Raw genomic sequence first — 19091 nt, forward strand, 5'->3', positions numbered from 1 at the left:
AAAAAATAAAGGCAATCGCAAGGTGGTGTTTAGCACTGATGAGGGTGAATCCACGGACTCTGATGCCAGTGTATTTCTACCAGCTCCATGTCTCCTTCTTCCTTTTCTGTTTCCCCCTCCTCCTCTTTTTTACAGGAATCCTCTGTGGAAGAAGTAGACGAGGAACCCCTGAAGTCCATACCGAAGACGAGAAGAAATTTACAAAAAAAATAAAAAAAACAGAGAAGGAGAAGATGGAGGAACAAGAGGAAAAGAAAAGAGCAAGAAAAAGAAGGGACACTAATTACTGATGATTCTTTGAATAATATTCAACCTATTGCAGGTTATAAAAAACATGGACTGAGTATTGTTAATATATCTGACTATGTTTTGGATGAGCATGAAAAAAAACATAATTTATGCTTACCTGATAAATTCCTTTCTTCTGTTGTGTGATCAGTCCACGGGTCATCATTACTTCTGGGATATAACTCCTCCCCAACAGGAAATGCAAGAGGATTCACCCAGCAGAGCTGCATATAGCTCCTCCCCTCTACGTCACTCCCAGTCATTCGACCAAGGACCAACGAGAAAGGAGAAACCAAGGGTGAAGTGGTGACTGTAGTATAATTTAAAAAATATTTACCTGCCTTAAAAAACAGGGCGGGCCGTGGACTGATCACACAACAGAAGAAAGGAATTTATCAGGTAAGCATAAATTATGTTTTCTTCTGTTATGTGTGATCAGTCCACGGGTCATCATTACTTCTGGGATACCAATACCAAAGCAAAAGTACACGGATGACGGGAGGGCTAGGCAGGCTCATTATACAGAAGGAACCACTGCCTGAAGAACCTTTCTCCCAAAAATAGCCTCCGAAGAAGCAAAAGTGTCAAATTTGTAAAATTTTGAAAAAGTATGGAGCGAAGACCAAGTTGCAGCCTTGCAAATCTGTTCAACAGAGGCCTCATTCTTAAAGGCCCAAGTGGAAGCCACAGCTCTAGTAGAATGAGCTGTAATTCTTTCAGGAGGCTGCTGTCCAGCAGTCTCATAGGCTAAACGAATTATGCTACGAAGCCAGAAGGAAAGAGAGGTAGCCGAAGCCTTTTGACCTCTCCTCTGACCAGAGTACACGACAAACAGGGAAGACGTTTGTCGAAATTCCTTAGTTGCCTGCAAATAGAACTTGAGGGCACGAACTACATCCAGATTGTGCAGAAGACGTTCCTTCTTTGAAGAAGGATTCGGGCACAAAGAAGGAACAACGATCTCTTGATTGATGTTCCTGTTAGTGACTACCTTAGGTAAGAACCCAGGTTTTGTACGCAGAACTACCTTATCTGAATGAAAAATCAAATAAGGAGAATCACAATGTAGGGCTGATAACTCAGAGACTCTCCGAGCCGAAGAAATAGCCGTTAAAAATAGAACTTTCCAAGATAACAACTTTATATCAATGGAATGAAGGGGTTCAAACGGAACTCCTTGTAAAACGTTAAGAACCAGGTTTAAACTCCATGGCGGAGCAACAGTTTTAAACACAGGCTTGATCCTAGCTAAAGCTTGACAAAAAGCCTGGACGTCTGGAATTTCTGACAGACGCTTGTGCAACAAAATGGACAGAGCTGAGATCTGTCCCTTTAATGAACTAGCCGATAAACCCTTTTCTAAACCTTCTTGTAGAAAGGACAATATCCTAGGAATCCTAACCTTACTCCAAGAGTAACCTTTGGATTCGCACCAGGATAGGTATTTACGCCATATCTTATGGTAAATCCTTCTGGTAACAGGCTTCCTAGCCTGTATCAGGGTATCAATAACCGACTCAGAAAAACCACGTTTTGATAAAATCAAACGTTCAATTTCCAAGCAGTCAGCTTCAGAGAAGTTAGATTTTGATGTTTGAATGGACCCTGAATCAGAAGGTCCTGTTTTAGAGGTAGAGACCAAGGTGGACAGGATGACATGTCCACTAGATCTGCATACCAAGTCCTGCGTGGCCATGCAGGCGCTATTAGAATCACTGATGCTCTCTCCTGTTTGATTCTGGCAATCAATCGAGGAAGCATCGGGAAGGGTGGAAACACATAAGCCATCCCGAAGGTCCAAGGTGCTGTCAAAGCATCTATCAGAACCGCTCCCGGATCCCTGGATCTGGACCCGTAGCGAGGAAGTTTGGCGTTCTGACGAGACGCCATGAGATCTATCTCTGGTTTGCCCCAACGTCGAAGTATTTGGGCAAAGACCTCCGGATGAAGTTCCCACTCCCCCGGATGAAAAGTCTGACGACTCAAGAAATCCGCCTCCCAGTTCTCCACTCCCGGGATGTGGATTGCTGACAGGTGGCAAGAGTGAGACTCTGCCCAGCGAATTATCTTTGATACTTCCATCATTGCTAGGGAGCTCCTTGTCCCTCCCTGATGGTTGATGTAAGCTACAGTCGTGATGTTGTCCGACTGAAACCTGATGAACCCCCGAGTTGTTAACTGGGGCCAAGCCAGAAGGGCATTGAGAACTGCTCTCAATTCCAGAATGTTTATTGGAAGGAGGCTCTCCTCCTGATTCCATAAACCCTGAGCCTTCAGAGAATTCCAGACAGCGCCCCAACCTAGTAGGCTGGCGTCTGTTGTTACAATTGTCCAGTCTGGCCTGCTGAATGGCATCCCCCTGGATAGATGTGGCCGATAAAGCCACCATAGAAGAGAATTTCTGGTCTCTTGATCCAGATTCAGAGTAGGGGACAAATCTGAGTAATCCCCATTCCACTGTCTTAGCATGCACAATTGCAGAGGTCTGAGATGTAGGCGAGCAAAAGGTACTATGTCCATTGCCGCTACCATTAAGCCGATCACCTCCATGCATTGAGCTACTGACGGGTGTTGAATGGAATGAAGGACACGGCATACATTTTGAAGCTTTGTTAACCTGTCTTCTGTCAGGTAAATCTTCATTTCTACAGAATCTATCAGAGTCCCCAAGAAGGGAACTCTTGTGAGTGGAAAGAGAGAACTCTTCTTTTCGTTCACCTTCCATCCATGCGACCTTAGAAATGCCAGTACTAACTCTGTATGAGACTTGGCAGTTTGAAAGCTTGGAGCTTGTATCAGAATGTCGTCCAGGTATGGAGCTACCGAAATTCCTCGCGGTCTTAGGACCGCTAGAAGAGTACCCAGAACCTTTGTGAAGATTCTTGGAGCCGTAGCCAATCCGAATGGAAGAGCTACAAATTGGTAATGCCTGTCTAGAAAGGCAAACCTTAGATACCGGTAATGATCCTTGTGAATCGGTATGTGAAGGTAAGCATCCTTTAAATCCACTGTGGTCATGTACTGACCTTTTTGGATCATGGGTAAAATTGTCCGAATAGTTTCCATTTTGAACGATGGAACTCTTAGGAATTTGTTTAGGATCTTTAAATCCAAGATTGGCCTGAAAGTTCCCTCTTTTTTGGGAACTACAAACAGATTTGAGTAAAACCCTTGTCCTTGTTCCGACCGCGGAACCGGATGGATCACTCCCATTAATAAAAGATCTTGTACGCAGCGTAGAAACGCCTCTTTCTTTATTTGGTTTGTTGACAACCTTGACAGATGAAATCTCCCTCTTGGGGGAGAGAATTTGAAGTCCAGAAGGTATCCCTGAGATATGATCTCTAGCGCCCAGGGATCCTGAACATCTCTTGCCCAAGCCTGGGCGAAGAGAGAAAGTCTGCCCCCCACCAGATCCGGTCCCGGATCGGGGGCCCTCGATTCATGCTGTCTTAGGGGCAGCAGCAGGTTTCCTGGCCTGCTTGCCCTTGTTCCAGGACTGATTAGGTCTCCAGCCTTGTCTGTAACGAGCAACAGCTCCTTCCTGTTTTGGTGCAGAGGAAGTTGATGCTGCTCCTGCTTTGAAATTACGAAAGGAACGAAAATTAGACTGTCTAGTCTTAGCTTTGGCTTTGTCCTGAGGCAGGGCATGGCCTTTACCTCCTGTAATGTCAGCGATAATCTCCTTCAACCCGGGCCCGAATAAGGTCTGCCCCTTGAAAGGTATATTAAGCAATTTAGATTTAGAAGTAACATCAGCTGACCAGGATTTTAGCCACAGTGCTCTGCGTGCCTGAATGGCGAATCCTGAATTCTTAGCCGTAAGTTTGGTTAAATGTACTACGGCTTCCGAAATGAAAGAATTAGCTAGTTTAAGGACTCTAAACCTGTCCGTAATCTCGTCCAGCGTAGCTGAACTAATGTTCTCTTCCAGAGATTCAATCCAGAATGCTGCAGCAGCCGTGACCGGCGCGATGCATGCAAGGGGTTGCAATATAAAACCTTGTTGAACAAACATTTTCTTAAGGTAACCCTCTAGTTTTTTATCCATTGGATCTGAAAAAGCACAGCTATCCTCAACCGGGATAGTGGTACGCTTAGCTAAGGTAGAAACTGCTCCCTCCACCTTAGGGACCGTTTGCCATAAGTCCCGTGTGGTGGCGTCTATTGGAAACATTTTTCTAAATATTGGAGGGGGTGAGAACGGCACACCGGGTCTATCCCACTCCTTAGTAATAATTTCAGTAAGTCTCTTAGGTATAGGAAAAACATCAGTACTCGCCGGTACCGCAAAATATTTATCCAACCTACACATTTTCTCTGGTATTGCAACTGTGTTACAATCATTCAGAGCCGCTAAAACCTCCCCTAGTAATACACGGAGGTTCTCCAATTTAAATTTAAAATTTGAAATATCTGAATCCAATCTGTTTGGATCAGAACCGTCACCCACAGAATGAAGCTCTCCGTCCTCATGCTCTGCAAGCTGTGACGCAGTATCAGACATGGCCCTAGTATTATCAGCGCACTCTGTTCTCACCCCAGAGTGATCACGCTTGCCTCTTAGTTCTGGTAATTTAGCCAAAACTTCAGTCATAACAGTAGCCATATCTTGTAATGTTATCTGTAATGGCCGCCCAGATGTACTGGGCGCCACAATATCACGCACCTCCCGAGCGGGAGATGCAGGTACTGACACGTGAGGCGAGTTAGTCGGCATAACTCTCCCCTCGCTGTTAGGTGAAATTTGTTCAATTTGTACAGATTGGCTTTTATTTAAAGTAGCATCAATACAGTTAGTACATAAATTTCTATTGGGCTCCACCTTGGCATTGGAACAAATGACACAGGTATCTTCCTCTGAATCAGACATGTTCAACACACTAGCAAATAAACTTGCAACTTGGCTACAATTTTATTTAATAAAAACGTACTGTGCCTCAAAGAAACACTAAACGATTAATGACAGTTGAAATAATAAACTGAAAAACAGTTATAGCATCAATCCTTGTAAACAACACAACTTTAGCAAAGGTTTCCCATTAGCAAAGCAAAATTAATTAAATCTGAAGCAGAAAAAAAAAAAAAAAAAAAAAATTACAGAGTAACGTTTTTTATCACAGTCAATATATAATTCTCACAGCTCTGCTGAGAGAATCTACCTCCCTCAAAAGAAGTTTTGAAGACCCCTGAGTTCTGTAGAGATGAACCGGATCATGCAGGAAATACAATGAGCAACTGACTGGAAATTTTGATGCGTAGCAAAGAGCGCCAAAAACGGCCCCTCCCCCTCACACACAGCAGTGAGGGAGAAACGAAACTGTCATAATTAGAATAAGCAACTGCCAAGTGGAAAAATAGCCCAAACATTTATTCACTCAGTACCTCACTAAATGTAAACGATTCTACATTCCAGCAAAAACGTTTAACATAATCAATACATATAAAAAAATTCTTATGTACTTTTTACAGAGTAATTCCAGTGAAGTACCATTCCCAGAATACTGAAGTGCAAAGTATACATACATGACATTATATCGGTATGGCAGGATTTTCTCATCAATTCCATTGTCAGAAAATAAAAACTGCTACATACCTCTATGCAGATTCATCTGCCCGCTGTCCCCTGATCTGAAGTTTTTACCTCTCCTCAGATGGCCGAGAACAGCAATATGATCTTAACTACTCCGGCTAAAATCATAGTAAAACTCTGGTAGATTCTTCTTCAAACTCTGCCAGAGAGGCAATAACACACTCCGGTGTCATTGTAAAATAACAAACTTTTGATTGAAGTCATAAAAACTAAGAATAATCACCATAGTCCTCTTACACATCCTATCTAGTCGTTGGGTGCAAGAGAATGACTGGGAGTGACGTAGAGGGGAGGAGCTATATGCAGCTCTGCTGGGTGAATCCTCTTGCATTTCCTGTTGGGGAGGAGTTATATCCCAGAAGTAATGATGACCCGTGGACTGATCACACATAACAGAAGAAAATGTACTTTCAAAAGGTTTGGGATTTGCTCCAACAAGCAATTTCTCTGGTTTTTCCACACTCCTAGACATTAATAAATTTGTGCGCAAATTAACCCTGAAGAGGTTTTTTGCTTTAAATAAACATAGTGATGATTTCTCACTAGGAGATGTGGAAAACCCACAGCAATTCAACAGGAATATTCATGTTAACTTTGAGGATGCATGTACCATTACAACTTTAGTTAACATGTATAGTGATAAGAATCAACAACTCCAATCATCCTCTTTCCCAAAACCTAGAAAAAAACATTCAAGTTTCTATCCTACTAATTATAGGGGACCATTAATCAATGCTTTTCAGAAAGCTGTGCAAAAAGATATGGCATTAGAGGAAAATGTAGGGACAAGTACTGCCTCCTTAAATCTGACGAATAAAGAGCGAAAAGCTGTTAAATCTTTACAAGATAACAATAACATAGTAATTCGCAACTCAGATAAAGGAGGCAGTATTGTCATTATGAATAAAACCACTTATTTTGATGAGGCATGTAGACAACTATCTGATGATAGGACCTATCAGAAACTTCAAAGAGATCCTACCTTACCCTTTAAAAGAGAATTGGAAAAACTTATAAGGGATGGTATATTGTTGGGCATCTTTGAAGAAAGTGACATTGATACATTAGTTCCTGCTAATCCCATACGCCCCATATTTCATCATGTGCCAAAGATTCATAAGGATGCGAGGTGTCCTCCGGGTAGACCGATTGTGGCTGGAATTGGCTCACTATTTGAACCTATAGCTGAATGGATAGATTCTATTTTACAACCCATTGCCACATCACAACTGAGCTACCTACAGGACACCTCGCATCTTATTCTAACTTTGGAGAATACTCAGTGGCACCCCAATTTTTCTTGGGGCATCATTGACATCACCTCACTTTATACTTCCATCCCACAGGGTCAGGGTATTACAGCTGTCAAATATTTTATGCAGAGGGATTCTCTTTATACACAGGAGCAAGTGGATTATATTTGTGAGATCTTAAAGTTCTTGTTGTCTCACAACTATTTTCTTTTTGATAATGAGTTTTACATACAGACATGTGGCACGGCGATGGGGGCAAAATTTGCCCCCTCGTTTGCCAATATTTATGTGGCATGGTGGGAGCAACTTTACCTTTATTCACCAAACAACATCTGGAGCGACAAAATTGAATTGTATACACGCTATATTGATGATTTCCTTTTCATTTTTAAGATTCCTTTAGATGATAATATTTTTAAAGAATTTCTTCGTTTTTGTGACAATAATGAATTGAATTTAAAATTTACAGGGGAATACAATTTGAAAGAAATCAACTATTTGGATTTAAGTATACAAATTGACAATAATTCCATTATTACTAAAACATATATAAAGCCAACAGCAGGCAATACTATCCTGCATTTCAAGTCACAACATCTCATACACTCAATTCCTAAGTCACAGTTCTTTAGAATTAGACGGAACACACGATCCAATGATATTTATGATAAACAATCTATCGAATTGAGGGACAGATTGGTCCAAAGAGGGTACAAATTTAAAAATCTGGAGGATGTGAGAAACAATGTAAGACATCATGATGATACTATGGTGGTTAAAAAACAAGACAAAAAAACAAAATTTGATGATGCTATAGTGTTTTCTACACCCTATAGTCAGCAGTATGATCAGATAATTAATATCATAAAAAAACACTTAGATCTTTTGAAAGCAGATGAAATTTTACAACCATTCATTAAAAATTGCAAATTTGTATCGAGAAAATCTAAAACTTTAGCACAAATGTTGCCTCCAAGTTTGGTGAAATCGGATACAGTGTATTCCCACCATACGGGTACTTGGCTAAATAAAAAAGGAAACTTTAAATGTGGAACAAGAAATTGTTTAGCCTGTCCCAATATATTACAGGATGATCATTTTGTCTGTAAATTTAATAAAAAAGTTTATCCAATTGACTTTTATGCCAATTGTGGCTTTAAATTTGTTGTGTACCTGCTGACCTGCAAAATTTGTTTTTTGCAGTATGTAGGTAAAACAACAAGAGCAGTAAGAACACGATATAATGAGCATGTTAGAGACATTAAAAATTACAGTAAGGATTCTGCAGTAGCAGACCATATCAATAATTTTCATTTCACAAATCTAGCAAATCTCTCATTTCAGGTTATAGATATAGCTAAAATACCCCTACGGGGTGGTAATAGGGATAAGATTTTGGAAAAAAAAGGAACTCTACTGGATCCTTAAACTGTGTACTCGCTCACCATATGGAATGAATCGTGAATGCGATATAAATTATTTTATTGATAACTGATACATATGGTTAGCGTATATTGGATTATTATATACATATATTACTTATTTGTATTACTCTGGATATCTAATTAAATTTAAATGTATATCATGTCTATTTTTTTTTACTTTTTTAGTATCTGTATGTAGTTGAATAATTAATAATATATCTTCATTATCTATATTGTCAACAGGTTTCTATACATTTCTTTTATGCTTTATTATAATGAAGAGTTAATCTAAGTATACTACTTTTTTGTATTATGGCAAACTAACTTCAGTGTCACACCAGGTTGTAGTTGTTTTTATTCTTCTTTTTCCCTTTGGGGGCGTGAAGTGGTTAATTCTGACTGCTTCCTGCCCTATAAAGGGTTGGAGTTTAAACACAGACATTAGTCTATGAGTAAGCACCCCTGGTGGTGCGAAACATGTTAGACCTTTTTGTCCACCTTGCCTGTCTGCATGTATACAAGTTGTGCCTGCCTCATTTTTCCTCTTTGTATCTTTTTGCGGTTTTGATCCGCCGCAATTGGCTACGGCACACCAGTTTGTCAGGTTGAGTCCACTCTGTGTTTTGGACTTCCGGTTTCAACACTGCTTGTTCCGGTTGCGGTTATTTCTCCTTTCACGACCAAGGGATACCTTGAGGTAAAAAAAAAAATCCTACTAACAGGACTAGTCTCGCTAACACCTCCGCACAAGCAAGTTGCTATGCAACTTAACAGGTCTGAAATTGATCTGTGTACACAGGACATTAGCTATCGAGCAGCCACTTCCCTATTATCTTCATGTCCAGCTGCTTGAGGTGAAGGTGCCTAACTGCCTATTAATCACTGTAGATTGAAATGCATAGAATAGGTGCAGACCCAATATTATCTAACAATGCAGAGAACGGATTGCAGAAAAATGCAAGTAAAAAAACGTTTTTGTTCATTAAACTTAGTTTGATGATGATGCAGCCTGTTGTCTGATTATTTTATTAGGTGCTGTTAACAAATGTTTTTGTTCATTAAACTTAGTTTGATGATACAATTTATATTAGGTTTATAATGCTGTTTAGCATTTAAAGTCTTCATTTCAAAGATAGATAGATATATCCCCAAAATACCATCATATACATGTAGAAATATGTATTTATGAATGAATAGAACATATTCTGTTATGTGAAGAACATTGGAAAGTAAAATATTCATATTTTCCTGTTGGGTTAGTGCAAATGTTAGCCTTTTCACCATTGACTTTTATGGAGGAATACGTGACCGCACACGCAATATTCTAAGTACGTCTTTTAAGCCCGAACATTTTACTTTTCAACTCTTTATATGAGCGCTACACGACAAGAGCAAAAAGCTTGCTTCTAGCGCAATTAACGTTTGAGCTAAAGCGTTAATTTGCTCTCCACTCGTAAGATGGCCATTAGTTTTTGTTCTAATTGAGCATTACATTAAAAATTATGAACAGAAAGTAAAAACTAAACAGTTAAAGGGACACTGAACCCAAATGTTTTCTTTCGTGATTCAGATAGAGCATGAAATTGTAAGCAACTTTCTAATTCATTCCTATTATCAAATGTCATTCTCTTGGAATCTTTATTTGAAATGCAATAATGTAAGTTTAGATGCCGGCCCATTTTTGGTGAACAACCTGGGTTGTCCTTGCTGATTGGTGGATAAATTCATCCACCAATAAAAAAGTGCTGTCCAAAGTTCTGAACCAAGAAACAAGCTTAGATGCCTTATTTTTTAAATAAAGATAGCAAGAGAACGAAGAGCAATTGATAATAGGAGTAAATTAGAAAGTTGATTAAAATTGCATGTTCTATACGAATCACAAAAGAAAAAAAAATTGGGTTCAGTGTCTCTCTAACAATTCCAAACTAACAGAAACACAAGTCAGCAAATGTTAGCAATATGAATTTCATATTTGAGATTAAAAGGGGCGACTATGGAGCCATAATTTGGATTTACAGAGTGCTACAATAAACTAAACTACATGTTCCTACTGAACTTGTGTGTTCTGATGCTTATTGAAAATAGCGAGTAAATTCAAGCAGTATTTCCAAAGATTTTTGTATAAATAATATTTTTGGTAAACTTGACAAACCCCCCCCCCCCCCCACCAAAACATTACTTTGAGGCACGCATTACAAAAATTTAGCATCAAAACAACTTGATTTTAGTAGCTAGACAAATCAGGGAGGATTATATATTACTAGTGCTAAAGCCCGTGTACACGGGCCATTTCTGCAGTGCAACGGTCCCGTCCGGCCACGCCCCTGCCACCCTCTCTGCTGTCTGATCCTCACAGCGGTCACTGCTGATCCTTCTTCCGGCCAAGTATGATTGTCTCGCGCTGCAGTCTGTACTGCGCATGACTGCATCGGACAAACATACCTGGCCTTTTATATTATAGGATAAAAGGAATATGGAAAATCCATAAAAATTCAAAAGGAAACTTCACTCAAAAAAAACATACAGAAGCAGGGAATTCCCTGGTTTAAATCTCCTTTAACAGAAAACTAACTTTGTGATTACACCTAAAAAAAAAAAAAAAAAAGAGTAACATGCATTTTTTAGGGTAACAACTTTTGAAGAAGAAAAAAAAAAAAAAAAAAAAAAAAAAGGATAGGTTTACTCACTCAAGTTCTTTGCTTAACACAATATTTATTCTTTCTTTTAAAGGGCGATTTTTTTCCGGAATAGAGAACCATGTTTTCCTACCCATTATCACAGCATTTTGTCTACCTGTGTGGGAGAAACAATGATTATACTGATTAAAACTGCAACAAAATGCTTAGCTCTGATATTATGAGATTAACACTGTCAGACTGACATCTTGTGGCCTTTAAATGTATTGCGCAGTTACTAAATAGGTATACTGAAACACAAAAAGGTTTTGAGTAGGAAATATTCACACCGGTTTTTTGTAAAAGAAAAAAAAAGTTACAAGACTTGACAAAAGTGAAAAAAAAAAAAATTATCTGTTACATTAAACATTTGAAACAAAACTGATTAAACCTTAAAACCATTTAGAAGATTAAAAAGCAGCAACTGAAATCGGACAGTGAGACAGAACTCCAATGTATAAATAAGCAGAAGACATAATTTATGTAAGAACTTTCCTGATAAATTAATTTCTTTCATAGTAACAAGAGTCCATGAGCTAGTGACGTATGGGATAAACATTCCTACCAGGAGGGGGAAAAGTTTCCCAAACCTCAAAATGCCTATACATACACCTTCCACCTCACTTATACCTTAGTTTAATTTATTGCCAAGAAGTGAGGTGTTTAAAAAAAAAGGAGTAAAAAGCATACAAAAAGAGGAACTAAAAAAATAATGTGCTTTATACAAAAAAATCATAACCACGAAAAATAGGATGTGTCTCATGGACTCTTGCCACTATGAAAGAAATTAATTTATCAGGTAAGTTCTTACATAAATTAGGTTTTCTTTCATGTAAGAGGCAAGAGTCCATGAGCTAGTGACGTATGGGATATAATACCCAAGATGTGGAAGTACTCGAGTCACTAGAGAGGGAGGGATAAAATAAAAACAGCTATTTCCACAGAAAAATAATTAAGTTTTCTTAAAAATGTAAAAAACAAAACAAAAGGCATTAGAATCAAACTGAGATAACTGCCTGAAGAACATTTCTACCAAAGGCTGCTTCCGAAGAAGCAAACACGTAAAAATGGTAACATTTAGAAAAAGTATGCAAAGAAGACCAAAATTGCTGCTTTGCAAATTTGATCAACTGAAGCTTCATTCTTGAGAGCCCAAGAAGTGGCAACTGATCTTGTAGAATGAGCTGTAATTCTCTGAGGCGGAGACTGCCCCGCCTCCAAATGAGCTTTGTGAATCAAAAAGTCTCAACCAAAAAGCCAGAGAAATAACAGAGGCTTTCTGACCTTTCCTAGAGCCAGACAAAAATAACAAATAGACTAGAAGTCTTTCTGAAATCTTAAGTAGACAACATATTTCAAAGCTCTTACCACATCCAAAGAATGTAAAGACCCTTCAAGAGTATTCATAGGATTAGGACACAAAGAAGGAACAATTTCCTTATTGATGTTGTTTGAATTCACAACTTTAGGCAACAATTTAAATGAAATCCGCAAAACAGCTTTATCTTGATGGAAAATCAGAGAGAGACTCACAAGAGAGCGCAGACAATTCAGAAACTCTTCAAGCAGAATAGATAGCCAAAAGAAAACACTTTCCAAGAAAGTAATTTAATGTCCAGAGAATACATAGGCTTAAAAGGAGGAGCCTGTAAAATCTTCAAAACCAAAATTGAGACTCCAAGGAGGAGAAATAGATTTGAAAACAGGTTTAATATGAATCAAAGCCTGAACAAAACATTTCATAGAAAGATTGCTAAACTTCTAGATATTTACTAAGACAGAAAGGGAAGAAATTTGTCCTTTCAAAGTATTTACAGACAAAACCTTTATCCAAACCATCCTGAAGAAACTGTAAAATACTAGGAATTCTAAAAGAATGCCAAGAATAATCATGAGTTGAACATCATGAAAACACATTATGCTTACCTGATAATTTTCTTTTCTCCTGACGGGAAGAGTCCACAGCTGCATTCATTACCTTTGGGAAATACAGAACCTGGCCACCAGGAGGAGGCAAAGACACCCCAGCCAAAGGCTTAAATACCTCCCCAACTTCCCTAATCCCGCAGTCATTCTGCCAAGGGAACAAGAAACAGTAGGAAAGATATCAGGGTGAAAAAAGGTGCCAGAAGAACAAAAAATTACTGCCGCCTCATAGACAAAACGCGGGCGGGAGCTGTGGACTCTTCCCGTCAGAAGAAAATAAAATTATCAGGTAAGCATCATTTAAGAAGAAAAACAAACGGGTCCACATCTGCATTCATTACTTTTGGGAAAACAATACCCAAGCTAGAGGACACTGAATGCGAACAAAAGGGTGGGTACAAAAAAGCGGCCCCTTCGAAAGGCACCCCCAGCCTGATTACCCGACACCCTATAAAAATAATAAACACAGTTAAAAACCCGAAGCCCAGGTAACTGCACATCAGTTACACAACCAGCAAAGCCGAGCTAGAGACCACTCAGCCCCAGAGTCTGCCGAGCACAAAACAGCCTCCGATGAGACAGCCCCACGGCTCTCGACTCCCATGAAGAGTACCCGGCCTAAAAGACAAGGACCACTACCTGCCCCCGAGAGGGAGAACAGGTCCCCAGAAGAATCCATTCCACATGGGCTCAAACAAACATAGAACAACCCAAGGTTGTCACAATAGCAGCGCCCAGGGAGACAAACTCCCTAGAAAAACAAGGACATGAAAAAGGTCCATACTCAGGGAAACATCCAAAGAGGACCTGAGGGCCACCCTCATATCCCTGACACAGCACCATACGGTGCTCCAGAAAACCATGAGTTCCCTGTTGCATCAAGTCAAATCCTGCAGGCTAGTCAAGCACAGACAGAGACAGGACAACTATCTCAGCAGCTAGCAAAGAGTTCTCCAAGAGAACACCAAGCCACCTGAACAGGAACTCACAATGACCAGCTTCCAGGTAGGAAAGCTGCCCCAGCCATGTTGGAACCCAAACCACAGAAGAGGCGTTGAAAAACTCAACAGCCCCCAGAATACCGGGCTCCAAGGAGCAACGAGAAGCAAAACCCCTGATGGCTACTAAAAACGGCATGCTACCATGAGTCAGGACAGACTTCGTGCTCGGGTATGAGACCCCATACACTGCTGTCTTTCATAAACAGGAACACTATTAACAGGAGTCTTACCAGGGTTCAAACCCCAGCCTTCTGCTGCAGGAACAGTGGAACCAGTCACTACTCCACATCTCCCTTTCCAGGATTCTGAAAACACAAGAAGGGAAAAACCACTACAAGGCAAGAAAAACAAGGACCCACAGGTAATCACAGATACTGAGGTAACTCCAAATCAGGAGAACACAAGAACCCACCCCCCACTCTAGGAGAGAAGGGAACTAAAGCAACGGAAACCCCCCTACCATAGAAGCAAGACCCCTCGGCCATATCGCCAACCCAGTTGAAAAGACACCTGGAGTCTACAGGAACATCAAATGTGCCAGAAGACCAGTAGGGACCCGTCAGAGAGACTTAGAACCATCCACATCCGATCCAGGGAGAGACATGGTCCTAGGCCAGAGTCCTCGAAAAACGGAATCGATCGAAGATCTAACTTCCTGAGGAACACTAAGCTGCCTCCTATGATTAGGAGTGCACCATCTAAAGTCCGTAGACTTGGCGACCTAGCAAAAGCCTCAAACCCAAGAGTCTGAAAGAACTCCTGATCAGTTTAAGAATTTGGCACCCAGTGCTCCTGGATCGCAAGAAAAAAAATCTTGTAGACAAGCTTAACCACGTGATACACACGCTGGCAAGGTAACAACCAGTACCCAAATGTGGATGTGAACCCTAGTCCTACTTGCCATCCCAGTGAGCTAGACATAAACCACCCTCTACGAAGCCCCAACAAAGCATTGAGGATAAATGGTCATCTACCTGACCCCAGAAGGGCGACCGTCTAACCAGCCTCGGCTCTTCACTGTTAAGCCCCAAGGCTAGATTTGCAACGAGGTCGCAGAAACCACCCGAGCATCGAAGACCATGGTCAGATCAAGGGTAGATACTATATGGAAGAGACAACAGCCTCCAGAGATCCTTGCAGGATCGATTCCAAAAAACAGGGTAGAAGCTGGAAGCCTCACAGCTCCCCACAGAAGACAGGGAAACCCCTGCACTCCACCTCTTAGAGTAACGCAACTCTGAGCAAAGGAAGAAGGACATGCCCACGCTTCCAGACAAGATGACCCACCCAAGGCGGGAAAGGAGACTCCGCCAGCGCAAAATAATGTGATAGGCTACACAAACTGTTCACCACTCTGAACACTAGACCACAGAGGTCATTCACATCTCCCAGCTCCAAAGGAATGGAAACTACAGTTCTGAGTCCCCAGGGACCTGTAAGAACCAGGACGACGTCTGAAAGACAGATCCGTATCCCAGGCAAGTAGCCAGAAAAAGCTAACTTTAGATCAGCACTCACAACCCTCCATTCAGAAGTGTTGTAAGTACACACTAGGCCTCATACTTCGAAATAGGATCCAAGCCCTGAGTCCATATCAATAGGCCAAGTGAGATTCAGAATCCAACAGGATTAAATCAGCACCACAAGGGTGACATGAACCCAAGTAACAGCAGAAAAGCGTCCGATCAATACCTGCCTGGTATAAGGACACTCCAGAAATGTTCAAGGATTTGACCCGAAGGTTCGATAAATGAACTAGAAAACATAATTCGGTTATTCAAAAAGTGCGCAACTTCTGTGGAAGTGCCCACGCGACCACAAAATCGCAAGTATCGGTTCAAGAGAAGAATGTTTCCAAAACGGAAATCTATCAGACATGAGCTTAATACAACAAATCAAACACATCCATCCTGATCAAAATAAAAGGAAGGTAGCACCCGCGGGTGAACGCCCAAGGTGAATGAGAACGCCAAAAGAACCAGCCGATCAGAGGCCCCATTCACCCAAGCTCAGAACTGGAACTGAAACATAGAGAAAATAAAACTGAGACGTTAAGGAGATTAGCTTAATTCCCAAACGTCATATCCAGTTTGCCATCCAGCATCCAAGGCCTTGGATCCCTCGGCCCACTAGGACTGGGATCCTCTAACATCGCCAAAACATGTCTTAAAAGAAGACAAAGACGTGCCTATAACAGAAGGCAAAATCATCCCTCGTCGGATCAACAAAAGACCCTGGCCCAGAGGAAGGGGCCCCTGAAGCCTCAGAGGCAAACGCTTCCCCAGGAGGCCGAACTGAATCAGGCGATCCCACGCCCGACGGGCCCTGGTTAACAGAACACAGACAGTATCTTAGAAATATTTCACTTGAGAGATATAAATGAGTCAGCGCCATAGAAATGGCCATGCGGAACTGTGTCGTAACCCATGGAGGAAACAAGCCACCCTCCGGAGAAGGAGTAAAGGCCATAGGGACACCGGCTTCCGTAGATGAGAAAGGGTCTGGGGCACACGCCTCACGGGACATGGAAACCTCGGAGGCGGATGGCTCAACGCACTCTAAGCTCCCTGAGTTGGGAGAAGAGAGAGTACTCTAGAAGGGCAATCGGAACATAACTGATGGGCATTAATTACCCGGGCCATTTCATATTAATCCCAAGACGCATTTTCCGTATCCGAGACATCCGTATCAGAATCCTCCAAATTCTTGGGATTACAAAAATGACAAACACTAACTGGCACCCCCCTTTTTACACCCCCAATGGCTGAGGCACTCACCACCTCCTGTGAACCAGACAACCCACAAGCTAGGCTCTGTCGCCACACAGTCAGCATAAGAAAGTGAGAAACAACGTAACCGTACCCACCACGAGGTACATCATGCCAGTCACAAAAAGGGGGTGCAATCTCAAGAGATTGCGTCATTAAGATGTTATGTTCCGAAAAGTCATGAGCCTAAGTATTGCTACACATTAGCAGATAGAACTATATAACAAACATGACTAAAGACCCCCCTGTTCAATAACCCCCCTCAGGAGATATTAACCCATGATTCCTTATTTAGATAAAAGGAGTCCCACTGGCACCCTACCATGTTTCGTTAACATTACATTCACATATCGAAATAAAATGAAATGATCTTACCGGAATCTACACCGTGGAACAGGAACACGGCCCTTCAAGTGTGACAGATAGTAGCCTCGCTTCTGACATGGACTTGAGTGAAGAAAGGTAGGCAGCGAAACTCGTCAACGCTAATTACCAAGGAGCTGTTAATATGATTCGGGATGGGTTCACAGGAAAACTCATCCTGCACCTCCGGACTAACTTTCATCCATGCTCTCACTGACAGAATTATATAAACCTCCAATCCCATTTCGAAGAGTTCTGCCTCAAACTTCTGACACTTCTCTGCCAACCTCCTGGGACGAAAGGCAAAGAATGACTGGGGGATGAGGGAAGTGGGGGAGGTATTTAAGCCTTTGGCTGGGGTGTCTTTGCCTCCTCCTGGTGGCCAGGTTCTGCATTTCCAAAAAATAATGAATGCAGCTGTGGACTCTTCACGTTTAAGAAGAAAATATAGGTTTTCCAAACCAGAAAATAAAGTCTCCTTGAAACAGACTTATGAGCCTGTATCATAGTGCTAATAACTAGGTCAGAGAAACCTCTATGACTAAGCACATAAAGGGACACTGAACCCAATTTTATTCTTCTGCGATTCAGATAGTTGCTTAAACTTGCATGCTCTATCTAACTTATCAATTTTTCTTGGACAGCACTTGTTTATTGGTGGATGAATTTATCCACAAATCAGCAAGAACAACCCAGGTTGTTCACCAAAATGGGTCGGCATTTAAACTTACATTCTTGATTTTCAAATAAAGAGACCAAGAGAATGAAGAACGTTTGCCAATATGAGTAAATTATAAAGTTGCTTAAAATTTCATGCTTTATCTGAATAACAAAATAAAAAATTTGGTTCAGTGTCCCTTTAAGCGTTCAATTTCCATGCCTTCAAATCTACAGATTTGAGATCCTGATGGAAAAACGGCCCTGAAAGAGAAGGTCTGGCCTTAAAGGAAGTGGCCAAGGCTGGCAACTGGACATCCTGACAAGGTCCGCATACCAAAACCTGAGAGGCCAAGCTGGTGCTATCAGAAAGACATAAGATCGTTCCATTATGATCTTGGAGATTACCCTAGGAAAAAGCAAAAACCAGAGGCAGAAAAATGTAAGCAGGTTGGTAAAAACCAAGGAACTGCTAGAGAGTATCCACCATCTCCGCCCGAGGATTCTTGGACCTGGAAAGGTATATGGAAAGCTTCTTGTTAAGATGAGAGACCATCAGATCTATTTCTGGAAGACCCCACATCTGTACAAAATGAAAAAACAACAACAAACATCTGAATGGAGAGCACTCCCCCGGATATAAAGTCTGACGGCTGAGATAATCCTCTTCCCAATTGTCTACACCTGGGATATGAATCGCAGAAATTATACAAGAGTTGGATTCCGTCTAAGAAAATATCTGAGATACTTTCTCCATAACTGAAGGACTGAGTCCTTCCTTGATGATTGACATATGCCACTGTTGTGATATCGGCGGTTTAAAAACAAATGTAAAAGTTGTCTCAATAGAAGCCACGCCTGAAGAGCCCTGAAAATAACCTGGAGTTCTAAAATATTGATTGGTAACCTCGCCTCCTGAGGTTTCCAAACCCCTAGTACTGTCAGAGACTCTCAGACAGCTCCCCCACCAGAAAAACTTGCATCTGTTGAGAATACAGTGCAGGTAGGACAAAGAAATGAGGCCCCCTGAACAATAAGGTGATAGTCCAACCACCAAATCAGAGAGAAAAGAGTGTTGGGATTTAAGTATATCAGTTGTGATATCTGAAAATAATCATTGCACCTATGGTGCAACATGCAAAG

General features: G+C 41.1%; 1 protein-coding gene across 1 annotated transcript in view; it reads right to left on the minus strand.

The window, feature by feature from the left end:
- Nucleotides 1-19091, minus strand: part of DHFR (dihydrofolate reductase) — a 217883-nt gene that overhangs the window by 164173 nt on the left and 34619 nt on the right. Inside the window, exon 3 of the mRNA XM_053701458.1 lies at nucleotides 11246-11351. Within this exon, the coding sequence (XP_053557433.1) occupies nucleotides 11246-11351 (106 nt within the window). The remainder of the gene's footprint in view (nucleotides 1-11245; nucleotides 11352-19091) is intronic.

Source organism: Bombina bombina, chromosome 2 (assembly GCF_027579735.1).
Source record: "Bombina bombina isolate aBomBom1 chromosome 2, aBomBom1.pri, whole genome shotgun sequence".
Classification (NCBI taxonomy): domain Eukaryota; kingdom Metazoa; phylum Chordata; class Amphibia; order Anura; family Bombinatoridae; genus Bombina; species Bombina bombina.